The sequence below is a fragment of the Prunus mume genome, linkage group LG2 (genome assembly GCF_029339155.1).
Source record: "Prunus mume cultivar Tortuosa linkage group LG2, ASM2933915v1, whole genome shotgun sequence".
In the NCBI taxonomy this organism is placed as follows: Eukaryota; Viridiplantae; Streptophyta; class Magnoliopsida; order Rosales; family Rosaceae; genus Prunus; species Prunus mume.
Genome location: NC_142699.1, coordinates 29,872,911 through 29,885,821, shown reverse-complemented (window position 1 = coordinate 29,885,821; position 12,911 = coordinate 29,872,911). Strand labels below are relative to the sequence as shown.

The 12,911-nt window shown below is 35.8% G+C and overlaps 2 protein-coding genes across 3 annotated transcripts; both read right to left on the bottom strand.

Annotated features, from left to right (window-relative positions):
- Positions 1 to 129: 129 nt before the first annotated feature.
- KAB1 (potassium channel beta subunit 1) lies at positions 130 to 3,940 on the bottom strand. The gene is made up of 4 exons (XM_008225754.3): positions 3,067 to 3,940; positions 1,761 to 1,904; positions 1,330 to 1,494; positions 130 to 480 (listed from the first exon to the last, which is right to left on the bottom strand). Exons 1-4 carry the CDS (start codon positions 3,643 to 3,645, stop codon positions 367 to 369), a joined length of 1,002 nt encoding a protein of 333 aa, XP_008223976.1. The 5' UTR covers positions 3,646 to 3,940; the 3' UTR covers positions 130 to 366.
- Positions 3,941 to 5,618: 1,678 nt separating this feature from the next.
- PAP23 (purple acid phosphatase 23) lies at positions 5,619 to 10,407 on the bottom strand. 2 transcript variants are annotated; one of them, XR_016124434.1, is made up of 10 exons: positions 9,855 to 10,407; positions 9,554 to 9,745; positions 8,846 to 9,182; positions 8,486 to 8,703; positions 8,131 to 8,321; positions 6,921 to 7,202; positions 6,559 to 6,681; positions 6,221 to 6,271; positions 6,028 to 6,147; positions 5,619 to 5,855 (listed from the first exon to the last, which is right to left on the bottom strand). XR_016124434.1 is itself a non-coding variant. In XM_089046789.1 (7 exons), the coding sequence occupies exons 1-7, from the start codon at positions 10,117 to 10,119 to the stop codon at positions 6,547 to 6,549; spliced, it is 1,620 nt and encodes a 539-aa protein (XP_088902915.1). In that variant the 5' UTR covers positions 10,120 to 10,256; the 3' UTR covers positions 6,412 to 6,546. The 2 variants fall into 2 exon arrangements, 1 of the variants encoding a protein (XP_088902915.1); XM_089046789.1 differs by lacking the exons at positions 5,619 to 5,855; positions 6,028 to 6,147; positions 6,221 to 6,271 and having other exon boundaries at positions 6,412 to 6,681; positions 9,855 to 10,256.
- Positions 10,408 to 12,911: the final 2,504 nt, after the last annotated feature.

Genomic DNA, 12,911 nt, shown 5'->3' with positions numbered 1-12,911 from the left:
GCCTTTCGTACAACTTAACCTATTCACATCACACCCCATCTCTTCTGCTGAACCATGCAATTGGATACCAAATGTCCAAATGTCGAAAACAATTCAAAATGGCTCAGATGAACTCTTAACTTCAGCTGATATAGAAATCCAAATCAATTTTTTTAATTTTTTGTTTTTGGAAAACAGACGAGTTCATTGTTAAAACACCATACAAATTACATCCAGGGAATAGTCTGAGCATTGACATGAAAGAATATCAGACAATCTAACCAACCACAATACAAAAGGCATGAGTTTAAATTTCTGTCTGTCTGAAGATCATAGTCTGCTGTGTAATGTGCAGAAATACGTGGAGCCCATAAATATACCGTGTGTTTACCTGTATGACTCTGGACGCTTTGGCTTGCTTTGAACAATAGCCTCAATCTTCTCCATCACAGCGGGAGTTAATAGAGGGATTACATCTACAGCTTTCATGTTCTCTTGAATCTGCATAGACGATAACAGCTTTTGGTCACTATAAACAGATGACATTGCTATTGCCCACCTTTTTAGTGGGAATGGGAGAACATAAAAACTCTATTTGCTTCTACAGTATCATCATTTCCAACAAACAGAGTTCTCCCTACAATGGAATGCTTCACGCTTGTTTACCTATTTCATATTGTTAGATGTTTTGTGGATTTAAAGATTTGGGAAGCCTACGTTGACGGCATCACACTTTGCAAATGACCACTATTTTAAGAATGTTGTACACAACAAATTACTGGAACTGGCACATTTTAACCAACATTTTACCCTCCATATGAAAAATGACCTACTGAATAAGAGTATGGCAGTAGGCCCATGGCTTGCAGAAATTATATTCACTTGGTAGGCTTCACATAACACAATATGAAAATCATAAATACCAAATCAGGAATATACGGCAGGCGGGAATAACTGCAATAAACTTAAAACATAAGAAGTAAACAAAGTGCTAATACTTTAATTTAAACTATTAATATTTAAAATTTGAATCCTACATATAAAATTCGGATAAACTGATAGGACCACTCAAAGATCAATAAATCATTTCTTGAAGAGCACAGTCAAACAAAAGGAACAATAGTAATGCCCACCACATCTCACAAAAACAGGAATAACAACATTCATTGAACACCATTATTAAGATGAAAAATAACGTTCAGACCCCTTTGGAGGCATGACACAGACAGAGATGAAAATTTTCATACAGTTGAATAATAGCCAAACACAAGCAGATCAAGCACATGCATGGTAGCAAAGAATCACAGCCTTAATATTATCTCTCAGAGATGTGATATTTTGAAAACAAACCTGGGACTCCTTTGTAGCACCAGTAATAACTGATGTGACGTTAGGATTAGCAGCACACCATGCAATTGCAAGTTGAGCTAATGGTACACCTAATTCATCTGCAATTGGCTTCAGACCATTAACCTTTTTCAGCACATCATCAACCAGTGATCGACTAGCAAGATTCTGCAAGGCATAAGTCAAAAAATTAATGTCCTACCCATAAAGAAGAAAAAAGTACAACAGTATATGCAACTTTGACACCAGAATGATAATTTATGATAATACGATAAAAAAAATGAAACTAAAAGATTGATCTCAACAATACTCCTCTATTGATTTTGAAGAGACACAAAATACAGACTACAGCAGTTTGGGGTCATCAATTTAGACAATTCAACAATGCATATACTTAGGAACAGAGCTATCATAGTGATTAATTGAAATCTTACTTTGTAATTGTCCAATGCAAATCGGCTATCAGGTGGTATATTTCCCTTGTTATATTTTCCAGTGAGCACACCAGAAGCAAGCGGGCTCCAAGTGGTAAGACCCAGACCGTAGTTGGTGTACAGTGGGAGGTACTCAGACTCAACCTGCACCCATGTAATAGTTGAAGGAATCATCAGTATATGAGAGAGAGAGAGAGAGAGAGAGAGAGAGAGGACAAAATCCATCCGTTGCTGTTTCGCTTCTCCATAAAAGGGACAGATATCATCAGTAGATATAAAGGCATGGAAAAAAAAATCCGTACAAACATAAGCCCAATTAACAGGCATGGACGTCAACTGTAATATAGTAATAAATGAAAGACATGGATGAGTAGAAATGCCACAAAGTTTAAGATAAAGCATTGAGCTAGAGATAGCACAACAATTGAAATCATAATTTCTTGATTGTTGGTTAGAACTAAAGATAAGAGCTTTCTAGGTTCCGAGAACAAATAAACACATTCAATACAGAGAGGGTAACAGAAAATCATTAAAGATCATTTACAAGGAATACTCATCTCTTGCTAAGTTGCTACTGATTTAATTTCATGGCCCATGACAAGGAAATAACAATAATATAGAACACGGCTATGAAAATGAGAAATGAAGTTTGAAGGACGCTGCCATTCTAGTGGCATAACTGAATGAATATACGGTTATGGGAGAGTTGCTTCAGTCCCTGTTGTACAGGGACTTCAGCTTCAAAGAAGGGAAGAAAGGTGGAAGGAAAGTTAGCAATGAATGAAAACTGGCAAAAATGGGGTTACCAATATAAATATGAACTTCTGCATATTCAAATTAGTTAGCATCTGCTTATGTAAACATCAGCCACTAAGTCTAAAATGCAATCATCAAATATCCAATCCCTCCAATCAAAAACATCAATTATCTTTTATTTTCTAAAGAAAACGCACTACCAAGTGATCAACCAACTGCATCTCATCCTAAAAGTGAAATGAAAGCAACCCCCTTTCACATAACAGTTATCACACTAAATCCACCACCAAATCAAAACCCATAAACTACATCACATACATAATCCAACCAACAATTTTGTTTTTACTTTGGGTGGGGGCTGTTATTTAATCCAACCCACAATTTTTTTTTTTTTTTTCAGAATTATTGAATAAATCTTCACATCTAATCAATGGGTACACACTAAAAACCCCAAAATTCCACAAACCCTCATAAAAAAGCCAAACGTATTCCCCATCTGGGCACAACCACAAACGAAAAATCAAAAACAATATAAAAAAAACCCACTAACCTTGTGCCTGGACAACAAATTATACTCAGGCTGCTCAACAATGGGCCCCACCAAATCCAACCTCTCGGCGATCCCCCAAGCCTCAGTGATCTGCTGAGCCGACCACTCACTGGTCCCCCAATAAAAAGCCCAACCCTTATCAATCACATAGTTCATAGCCCTCACCGTCTCCTCAATCGGCGTAGTGACATCCGGCCTGTGGCAATAGATAAGATCAACATAATCCATATCCAGCCTCTTCAACGACGCCTTGGTGCCTTCGACGACGTGCTTTCTGGAGAGGCCCTTGTCGTTGGGGCCGGGCCCACCCCAGAAGATCTTGGTGGAAACGACGACGTCGGAGCGCTTCCATCCGAGCTCGCGGATGGCCTGGCCCATGATCTCCTCGGCGCGGCCGGAGGCGTAGACCTCGGCGTTATCGAAGAAGTTGACGCCGTGGTCTCGGCAGGTCTGGAGGAGAGACTTGGCCTCCTTGACGTCGAGCTGGTTGCCGAAGCTGACCCATGCTCCGTACGAGAGCTGGCTCACCTTGAGCCCCGAGCGGCCCAGATTCTTGTACTGCATATTGTTCGACGACATTGAATTCCAGTTGAAATTGAGTGAAAGAGAGAGTGAGTCAAAATGCTCAGGTCCTGAGGAGGAGGAGGAGGAAGGTTTATTTATGAAGACGATGAAGAGGACACGTGGGTTTTAGTTGCGTGGAGATCTAGGAGGCATGTGGGAGGTCCAAACGTTTTCTTTTGCTTTCAATGTTCTTCGGCTTTCTTTATTTATATATTTCAAATAAATAAATAAATGGCTGCTAATCAAGATTTGGAAACTAATAATTATGAGGTTTATTATTGCCAGCAAAATGGTGATGGTACGAAGAAGAAGAAATCTGAGAGTCTCTAATGATGGTGAAGTGGGGTTGATTCATCTATAAATAAATAAATAAATAAATAAAAATTAGACTAAGCCCAACTGAATTTGGGTTATTGTTCAAAATATTGCAGCCCAAGTCCAAGATTGGGATTGCTCTCACACTCTTTAGAAAAGCTGCTCATGTCATGTGCTTTGAAACTAAAATCATTTTCTAATTATTCAAATTATTTTAAAAATATATTCAAATTTTAAAAATAATTTCAAAGTCCAAAAATTATTTAAGATAAGTAAATATAATTAATTTGTATTTATTATGTAATTTATTAAATTAATTAAAATATTTAATGCTAATTATTCATTAAATAAAGAATAATTAAAACATAAATATTAAATAAATCAAGATATTACTTAATTGAAAATATTAAAATAAAAATAATAATTTTGTATCTAAATAAATAAATAAAAACAAAGTCCATAAAATAATTTTAATTAATTAATTACTATTTATTAAGTAATTTATGAAATTAGTAAAATATTTAAATACTAATTATTCACTAAATAAAGTCATTTAAAAAAGGCTAAGATAAAAACCATTTTGTGAATATAGCCGCCGGCTATACTTTTAAAATATTCATATATATATATTAGAGAGTAATTGAATAAATTTATAAAGTATAGCGAGTGGGTATCGTTAAAAGATTCGAATATATTTAGAAAGTTTAGTTGCGCGGCTATACTGTTAAAATATTCATATATACTGAGTATAGCCGTGCGGCGATATTCTTTAAATATTAATATATTTTAAACGTATAGGTAATACAAATGCAAACGCTTGCAGTTCCAAATTTTCAATTGACACCATGAAGTTTTTTTTTCCATTAAAATTTCTTTTTTTCTTTTTTCTTTTTTAAATCAAAATAAAAAAGCCTTCAGTTCCCCACATGGGCATCGACTCACAACATTTTCATTTAGAGAAACACTATATATGTTTCGTTACCAATTCCAGTCACTTTTCTACATAAGTTTTCGTGTTATAGATCCGAAGATGGTGGCATCTCACACCATTTTCCATCCCATCAATCAATTTTGCAGATATATATTAGGCCCCGTTTGGTTCATGAGAAAGGAGAGGTGGGAGTGGGAATTCAATTGTTTTCCCATATTTAGTAAGTCCAGAAATGGGAAATGGTTGTCTGCACATGGAAAAATAGGGGGAAAGTGAAGTCCTCCCTTCAACTTGGGTTTTGTTTTCCCTCCTCATGGAAAAGTTTGGGAAAATGAGCCAACATTCAATGCACAATTTTCATAACTATTTTGTCTCCATGAACAATTTAGAATTACAATGTATTATTAAATGCATTCTTTTTTTAATTTGATTTAATATTGGTATAATTGGAAAATTATACAAACTTTGTTTTTCATTCCTACTTAAAAGAAACATGGGAAAGGAAACATAGTGAAATTCCCGATTACTTTCCCGACATTACCAAACGTGGAAAATGAATCTTTCATTCCCCTTCCTTAGGAAATTACATGGGAAGTGATTTCCCCTAAAATCCATTCCGCGAACCAAACGGGGCCTTAGGGTTGATATTAATTTTGGATACCATCCTTCATGCCTAGGAGACAGGCTAACTTGGAATGTGAAGACTTGATTCCAAGACCATCCTTTAAGCCTAAGGAATCCATTGTTTTAAACAATCCAGGGCTTAATTTCTCTTAAAATTCATATTTATCGAACAAATTTGAAGAGTTGTACAGTCTCACTTTCATAACCACAAACATTTACATTTGCAAATCATTCTTATAATCCATTCTTAACATTCACCATGGCACAAAAGCAATTGAGGCAATCTTCATCTAACCACCATTTGAATGATCTTATACGAAGAACAATTGAGGCAATCTATCCATTTTGGAAGCTTCTGTAGCAGTGAACAACAAGAAAATTAGATACAAGAAATTAAGCCGATAGTCAGATCAAACACCTATGAGCCGTTTAGGCAATAAATAAATAGATACGATACCAATTGTCAGACAAAAACTAGAAATAATAAGAAAAGGACATAGAATTATAATTTCAGAGAGTGAGCTTACCTGAGATTTAAAAGAGAAAGCACAAAAATGCACAGATGCACAGCCGCAGAGCGAAAGAGACTACTTGGATGAGGAGAGGAGAGAAAACATTCCCAAGAGTGGCAAGGAGAGAGAGAGCACCTAGGAGACCAAAATTTGAATTTAAAGAATGTCTTTTTATCATAGTGAACAAGTGAGGGAAAAAGGAGCTTACCAGAGAGTGCAATGCAGCAGAGAGTGAGGGCAGAGAGGGAGAAACTGATGGCTGGTAGTTTGAGAAGGATGATTGAAAAAAAAAAGTGAGTGTGAAAGTAGGAGTAATTGATCAAAAAGAAAGTAAGTCATTGCAAATCTTTTTATGGCCATCGAAACAAATAAAAATTACACAAATTTTTCCGTACATAGCTAAAGATCAAGCCACCACCTAAGTTGAGCCATTGTGAAACTTTTCAACTCTGTGCAGTTAGAACATGCTTTGCTAACCCAATTCAACACTGAAAATGACAAGTTTCAGCAGTGTAGAAAAGTTTTAGTTTTGAACTAAGAAATCACCTTTACAGATGGGGAGCACAGTTCGGGTTGTCGCACAATGTATATTTGATCACCATGGCTATCTTCCTTATATGTATCTTGATTTCTGTGCCAAGTCCAGAGAGCGTATGTAGAATTCACAACCTGCATTTAGATATAAAAGGGTCATGGAAGATCTCTATAAAAGTGTAGCTCAGAAAGAATGAAGACATCACGAAAGATCGCGCTTAGCTCCTCTACTTTCATGGTTTGCGCCTCTGAAGCAAATACAGAAACATTTACATTTGCTAATCATGGCCAAACTAATCAATAAACATTGTAGATAAGTTTGTCTTACTAGGGAAGTAAAAAACGATGCAGAATATTAGAAACTGAGATAATACCTCAAGTATGCCATGTCCAAAACTGCTTTCTCTAAATGCACTCCACTCTGGCTGTTTGTTCCAACAAAAACTGCCTTTAGCAGGCCCTGAAGAAAAGTTCAAATGACAAACCCCTCCAAACTCTGGTGTGTTGTCTCCGGCTGAAGGACACTTTCCAGGGTCATCAGCAAAATCAACATCAACTTGCTCAATATTTCCACCATCTCCAACTGTTATGTAAACAGGTCCACATCGATCCAACGTGTAGTTATATACTCTATTCATCCGTTCATAGGCATGGACCTGAAAAGAAGCATATTGCACTCATTCAGCATCAAAATAGAAATTTGTTCCAACAATAAGAACCTAAGGTATTTTTCCAGTTTCATTTCTATGGCCTCTTTGAATTGCCTACTACTGTTGTATCTAGCCTACAATGATGATCCTAGTCAAGAATCTCATGTCTGCCACACCAAATTGGAATCAAATCTCTGTAATTATTATTAATCACATGCATGTAGAAATTTCCCATTTATTGGGGCATTGAGTAAGAATCTGCAACTTGGGCTCTCTTTTTTTTCTTTCTTTTTTTCACTCTGAGCAACAAACTTTGGTGCTTTTGGATGAAAGAGACCAAATATTGATGTCATGAAAGATATGAGTTGTCGTAGAACTTATTTATTTAACAAATTTAATTAGATCATGCATCACAGTACAAGTGTTTCTTTCTTGGGGGCGTAATCATACAGTATAAGTTCGTTACAATGAATAAGATGTACTTATTTACCAATAAAAATCATGTGTTTACTTCTGGAAGAATTCCAGTTCAAAAAATAATAAAATCTTATGAATGCTTCATTAACCAACTTCCATGGCAGAGAAGATTAGTACAATTGAGATGGATGGAAATGTACACTTGATCTTCTTTCTTTTTCATCTTTTTCCTAAAGATCACATGTCAACTAACTTATATACCTGCCTTCCATAATATATATTGCTACCACAGAAGCATATTGTGGCCTAACATGCAATTAGCAAATTTTCAGGTTTTTTCAATTTCAGGGAAGAGCCAACAGGTACGTGTTCTTTGACATCAATAGAAAATAACATACTAATTTCTGAAAGTATTTGAAGCACAGAAGATACATCAAAGCTAAACTACAGAGAGAAATTTTCCAAATAAGTAAGCATATCGATAACAAATGACTACAGATAGAATCCACTAACTTACATGACCAGAAAAAACAATATCAACACCATATTGATAAAGTAGGGCTTCCATTTCTTGTCTCATGCATTCAAATTCCTGATAATGAGAAGAGTAGCTATTATACCAAGGTGGATGCCATGCAGCTACCAGCCATGGGGTCACTGTCCGGTCTAGTTGATGTAGATCATCTTTAAGCCAAGCATACTGAGCACCTGGAATGAGCAGTGATAGGACATTGCATACAATTAAGAACAAAAGATTCCGAGGAAGTATTACATTTTGATAATTTAGCATTGCAGCACCACGCACGAACATTCAAAACTCATTTGTAATTAGCAGTTAATTTATCAATTAGAAAGGCTATGGCATCAATTACCAGTAGCATTGTAGTCGACATATGCTCCCAACATGATAAAATGTACTCCTCCAGCATCAAAAGAGTAATAGAAGTTACTTTTAGAGCCAGATTCCTCTGAAGGCACTGCAAACCTTGTCAAATAGGATTTGAAAGTGATGCCAGAAACTTGGGGCTCAATCTCATGGTTGCCCTCAATAACCATCATAGGAACTCTTGAGGTCAAAGGCTCCATGAACCTGAGCTTCCATTTTGACCGTGTTAATAGGATTTCAATGAATTCAAGAGAAGCAGAATCACAAATGGTCTCAGATATCAAAATTCATAACAGTGAAACAGGATGCAAAGGCATTTAGATCCATACTAATTCAGACAGTTTACCTTCCCCACCCGTCCCAGCGTGGTTGATATGTTTCTCTGATAGGGGCATCTGGGAATGCACATGAAAAGCATGAAGCTCCTTTCCCACCAGTTGTAAGGTACTGATTTGCATAGGTTAAGTCTCCAACCATTAAAATCATTGAAGGATCATTCTGGATTAAATGATCAATAGTTGTACTGGTATTGCTTGTGAGCCCCAAATCTCCAACGACAGCTATTCGATGAGGATATGTGCTTTGGCTAGGCATTGGTAAAGTTTCAAAGGCATGCTCTTCACTCATAGCAGGGATAGAGCTATCCCCACATTTGTAATAATATTTTGTTCCTGGTTTAAGACCTACAACAAAGAAGAGAGCTCTTCATATTTTGTTCCACTTATCATCTTCTAGGTGCTCATTATGTAACTAAATGACCATCCTCTGAAGATGAAATCAAGTTTCACTCTGTTAACAACTTAACACTATGATGAAACGGAGCTAATTTCATCTAAAAGGCCCCAATTGAGCAACCATCAACACCATTATGAATAAAGCACAAATTTTGCTTCACCAAAATATGTGTTTTTCTCTCTTCTCTCCAACTTATAAAATAATCAACCGGGATTCTTTTCGCATTCGGTACTTAATATTTTCAAAATAGTATTGGCAATTCAACTGTATAAACAAAACACAATCAAAAAGTTATATAAGAATCAAAAGGTTTCCATACCATCAATCCTCACATGATGAATGATGCCAGAGGTGTAATTCAAGAGGCCTTCAAATGGGTACAATTGGCTATAAACAACTGAAACCCCTTTCTTCACACTCTCATACTTCCCACTTTCTTTTCCATAGCGCACCTCACTCCCAACCTTGGAAGGATCAAGTGGTGTCACATTTTTCCCAATCTGAGCGTCCCCTGACCCCAAAAAACCAACCAACCCAGTTCATCAATTCCATTCAACCAAACAAAGAAAGCAAGAAAACAACACAAAACACTCAGAATTTCAAATTGCACAGACAAGTACCAGTAACCCAAGAAACCCACATGGAAGTAGGTGAGGATATTGCAAGTGCTATCTGTTCTGGGAAATTCAGAGTCACATTCTTCTTCAGCCTGGGATGGTCCATAGGTAAGTCATTGCTGCCTCTGCGAAGTGATGGGTCGAAACGCCGCGTTGCAGGCTCAAATGGGCCTTCTAGAGTTGTGGGAATGGGAGACTGAGCCACTGCCATCTTTGTTACAATCAGTAAAATGATCAAAGTGATCATCCATAGCTTACAGTTCTGCATAACATTAATTCTGTATTTTCTGCCGCTTCTTTTTTTGTAAAGTTGATGAAGCTTCAGAATTCAAGCTGGGAATGAGCGGAAGGAAAGAGTTCAGTAGTGATAATGAGATTTGTCATCTTTGAGATGGGAATATTCTGTTTCTTTCGCTGTTTTTGGTATTATTGATTATCTAAAGAAAGAGTAGCCGTGGAGAGTGGTTCATGCAAATTTGCAATGGAAGGAAGTGTACGAAATCTTCTTCTTCTCTGTCTTTATTTCTCCACTGCTTGCCGTTGCCGTTCGGCTGTCACCTCTTATTAGGAGTCAATTACACCGTTGCTAAATAGTCCTTCTTCGGTTAAATAACTTAGAACCTTGATTCGCTCCATACACGTAAATAGTCATTCCTCTGTCAAGAAGAAGTTCACCCAAAAAAAAAAGTTCAACTCGTATAGAGGGGGACGGTCATGGGGTAGTGCAAGTGGTGTCATTGCTCTCATGGCCCCCGATTTTTGAGAACCTTGGTTCGTGTCAAAAAATTTAGAATCTTGATTCGCTCCTTACATGTAAATAGTCATTCATCCGTCCAATAAAAGTTAAACACATGTAGGCTTAGAGTGGCTACTTATTAAAATATAAATATAAAATTTATGTACACGTGTTAAATTATAGTTGACATATAGCAAGAAATGATTCTTTACATATAAGCAGACAAATATTTTTCAAAAATTTATACAGTACGTGAATACATATCTATAATATTGTCAGGAGAATCGTCTTTGTCAACCAAAATGACCATTTCTTCCTTTCTTATTAATGAGTTTAATAATAGCTTTGCCACATGATTTTAGTAGAAATAGGGAGGGAAAAATAAATGACCTTAGAGCATCTCTAAGGGAGATGTCAAATACCAAACATCAAATTTAAATTTGATGGTTGATGTGGCAATTTGACATCTTATACAGTTTTACATTCCACCCAATATGTCAAATTAAATTATTATTTTATTGCATTTTAATGTTGATTCATTTTTAATTAAAAAGAAAAGAAAATAATAAAATAATAAAATATTCATTTGACATCTTGCTTTTCAAATGTCGAAAATAACATTTCAACATCCAACCTTCATTCCACATCAGCTTTGACACATCGGTTGGAGTGATGTGAGATGTTATTTCTAACTGTTAAATATTTATATAACACGTTTGACACATCAATATGAGATGCTCTAAAACGAGTGTGGGGTTGCTAAGAGCCCGCAGGCCAAGGAGGAAAATGAAGGTTGCTGCTCATTAGCCGTGGCCTTTAAATTACCATTCAACTTTCTGGGCTCACCTTTCTTCTTACATAAGGCTACGTCCAGTTTTTCTTCAATAGTATTGGGCTTGACATGTGGATTTTGAACTTTAGTCCTTTTCTTTTTGACTTAACACATAAAATTTTAAATCTTTACGTAGTTAGAGATCGGATACCACTAAACCAAATGGTTATTACCTATAAAAGTTGATATATAAATCCCATTGCTTACACTTCATTGTTTTGTTGTATTTATAATCTTTAAAATTCTTTTTGATCTAAAAGCTTTTAAATTTACAAAGTACATGAGTTTTATTGATTACACGCCTTTTTTTTTTTAAATAAAGAAATTTTGTAATTTCATTCATAATTCAGCCAAAAAAGTCATTAGTCACAAAAGACCAATACAAACTAACCACAAAATGCCATTACAATAATGAAGCAATCTAACATCAAAATTAAGGCAAGAGCTCCTCCACTAATGATCACTCAAGATCGAAAAAATTCTAGCATAGGCATCTCAACTAAGAGTGCAAACTTTGAACAACTAAAAATGGATACAACTTGAAAAAACCAAGTCATAACAAAACAAATAAAACTCTCACAAAGAAAAGGTGGAGAGTTCTCACAAAGGATAAGTGAAAAATTCTCACAAAATTAGAGATGAAAACTACACAAAAAACCTAAAAGGTCTCTTCGACTTATTCCAAACATGAAGAACCAGCAAAAAAGATGATGGTAGAGATCCGATACCAAAATGTAAAGTGATTACACGCCTTTAAGTTTATTTTATGACATTGTACTATATGATAAAATGAATTATATGAAAGGTTCTTCTAATTAGATAAATCGAGAATATTTTCGAAATCTAAAACATTACACTAACAATTTGATTTTATATAGCAGTGTAAAAGGTAAATATATAGAAGTACTATTTCCTTCTTCTTCTTCTTCTTTTACAAATAATTCTCGTAATTAATTAACCATGTTTTGAATAAATCAGTTTTTCTTTTATTTTTTCAGGGAAAAAAGAAAGAAAGGAAAAACAAGAAAAGAGACGTGTCGAAGATTTGGGAAATATTTGACAATTAGCTCATGACGAGGTGGGAGAATGCGTGAGCTAGGATAATACTTTTGCATTGCATGTGTAAGATGGAATTGTGGTGAACTTTTTTCTTTTTAATTTTATTTTTAATATTTGTAGAGTGCACGTGAAATCATGTGAGTAGGACCTTCTATGGGCTCCATTTGCCTACATGCGTGCACGCCGCCCTACATGCAAAACTTGCGCTCATACTTGGGACGAGAGACTCGATAGCATAACATGCACGAGACAGACAGAGAGAGAGACAAGGGATTATATATATATTTGTTCGATCTTCTTTTCCACCTGATTGTTGAATTCACTGAAAAATATTAGGGTTACAGCTTAGACGACAACTTCGATCTGAATCCTCACGACTCCAACTTGGTATAAAATGAATTAGATTGAATTGAGTTCATGTCGTGGCAACTTG